We start from the raw sequence: 1,079 nt of genomic DNA, 5'->3' as shown, positions 1-1,079 counted from the left end.
TTTTTTCATCCAGGCCAACAATGTCACTATTCTTGAACAGTGCCTGACCATCGTGTTCCATCTTCTCATTGCTTGAAAAACACTTCACCACAATTGGATACTCCTTCGTAGCGACGTTCACACGAGTCTATTAGCTGCCGTGTTGTCCGTCACGACTGCCAAAAACGAGATGAAATCGTACTTGCTCATGACGCGACGAATGTCACCGGCGAGGTACAAAGTATCGTGCGGCAATAAGAAATCAGTGCAAACAGACACAAGGTAGACAACCAGGTCGTCGTTCAACGCCACGTAATTGATGACGGACTGACCGTTGACGTCCATCCAGGGGTCAGTGACGAGCGGGCACTTCTTGCCTCGAAGCTTAAGGAAGTTTACCGACCGGGCTTCCTAATAACTGCCAAGTAGCGTCGTCGCCAGTTGCTCTCTCGTCGGGTGGTGTCAGTTCCTTCAGATCAACTGGGTGAGCATCCTTGCTAAAATCCATTCCCGTACAGTAGAACCAAACTGCGAAATGGAATTGAAATGCGGCGACCTTGGTCTGCGAAATTGCGGGGCGAAAGCAGGCAGTGGTGGCAGATGCAAAAGTCCTCTTGGCGTACTTCTTGGCCATTTAATAACGAACGCGCTCCACATGGGGTTTTGCTAAAGTGTGCATGATCTTTTTCACTTCTTGCAGGAAACCACTCCATCTGCCACGAGGACGTCGTTCCAGACGAGTGCTAATTATTATCTGTTGTTCTAGCACTGCTCACCTGTTAAGTGCCTGTGATCCCTGCTGGCCTGTTATCAGTATTGATCAGCTGTTAGTTGTTCTCGTTTCTGAGTACCCACATACAGAATAATCATTTTGGTAGTTTTGTGGAAGGTGCAGGCGTGATGTGACTGACATACGGACACCAACTTCAACGAGTCGCAGTGTTACATGTTGAAGGAGCTACGATATATTTAATATCTTCATTATTTTTTATTTTACGTTGATAAACTAATTTTTACGTTATTACCAACGCTTTGTCGACAAGTAATAAGCCTCACGTATAAAATAATAAAGTACGTCCATAGCGCAACTTGTAGAGACA

The 1,079-nt window shown here is 45.9% G+C and overlaps 1 protein-coding gene across 1 annotated transcript; it reads right to left on the bottom strand.

Annotated features, from left to right (window-relative positions):
* Window positions 1-117: 117 nt before the first annotated feature.
* PPTG_00724 (hypothetical protein) lies at window positions 118-324 on the bottom strand (the record flags this gene model as incomplete). Its single annotated transcript, XM_008892181.1, has 1 exon — window positions 118-324. The coding sequence occupies one exon, from the start codon at window positions 322-324 to the stop codon at window positions 118-120; it is 207 nt and encodes a 68-aa protein (XP_008890429.1).
* Window positions 325-1,079: the final 755 nt, after the last annotated feature.

Source organism: Phytophthora parasitica (genome assembly GCF_000247585.1).
Source record: "Phytophthora parasitica INRA-310 unplaced genomic scaffold supercont2.1, whole genome shotgun sequence".
Classification (NCBI taxonomy): Eukaryota; Oomycota; class Peronosporomycetes; order Peronosporales; family Peronosporaceae; genus Phytophthora; species Phytophthora nicotianae.
The sequence above is the reverse complement of the archived record's forward strand: the minus strand, read 5'-3'. Positions and strand labels throughout refer to the sequence as shown.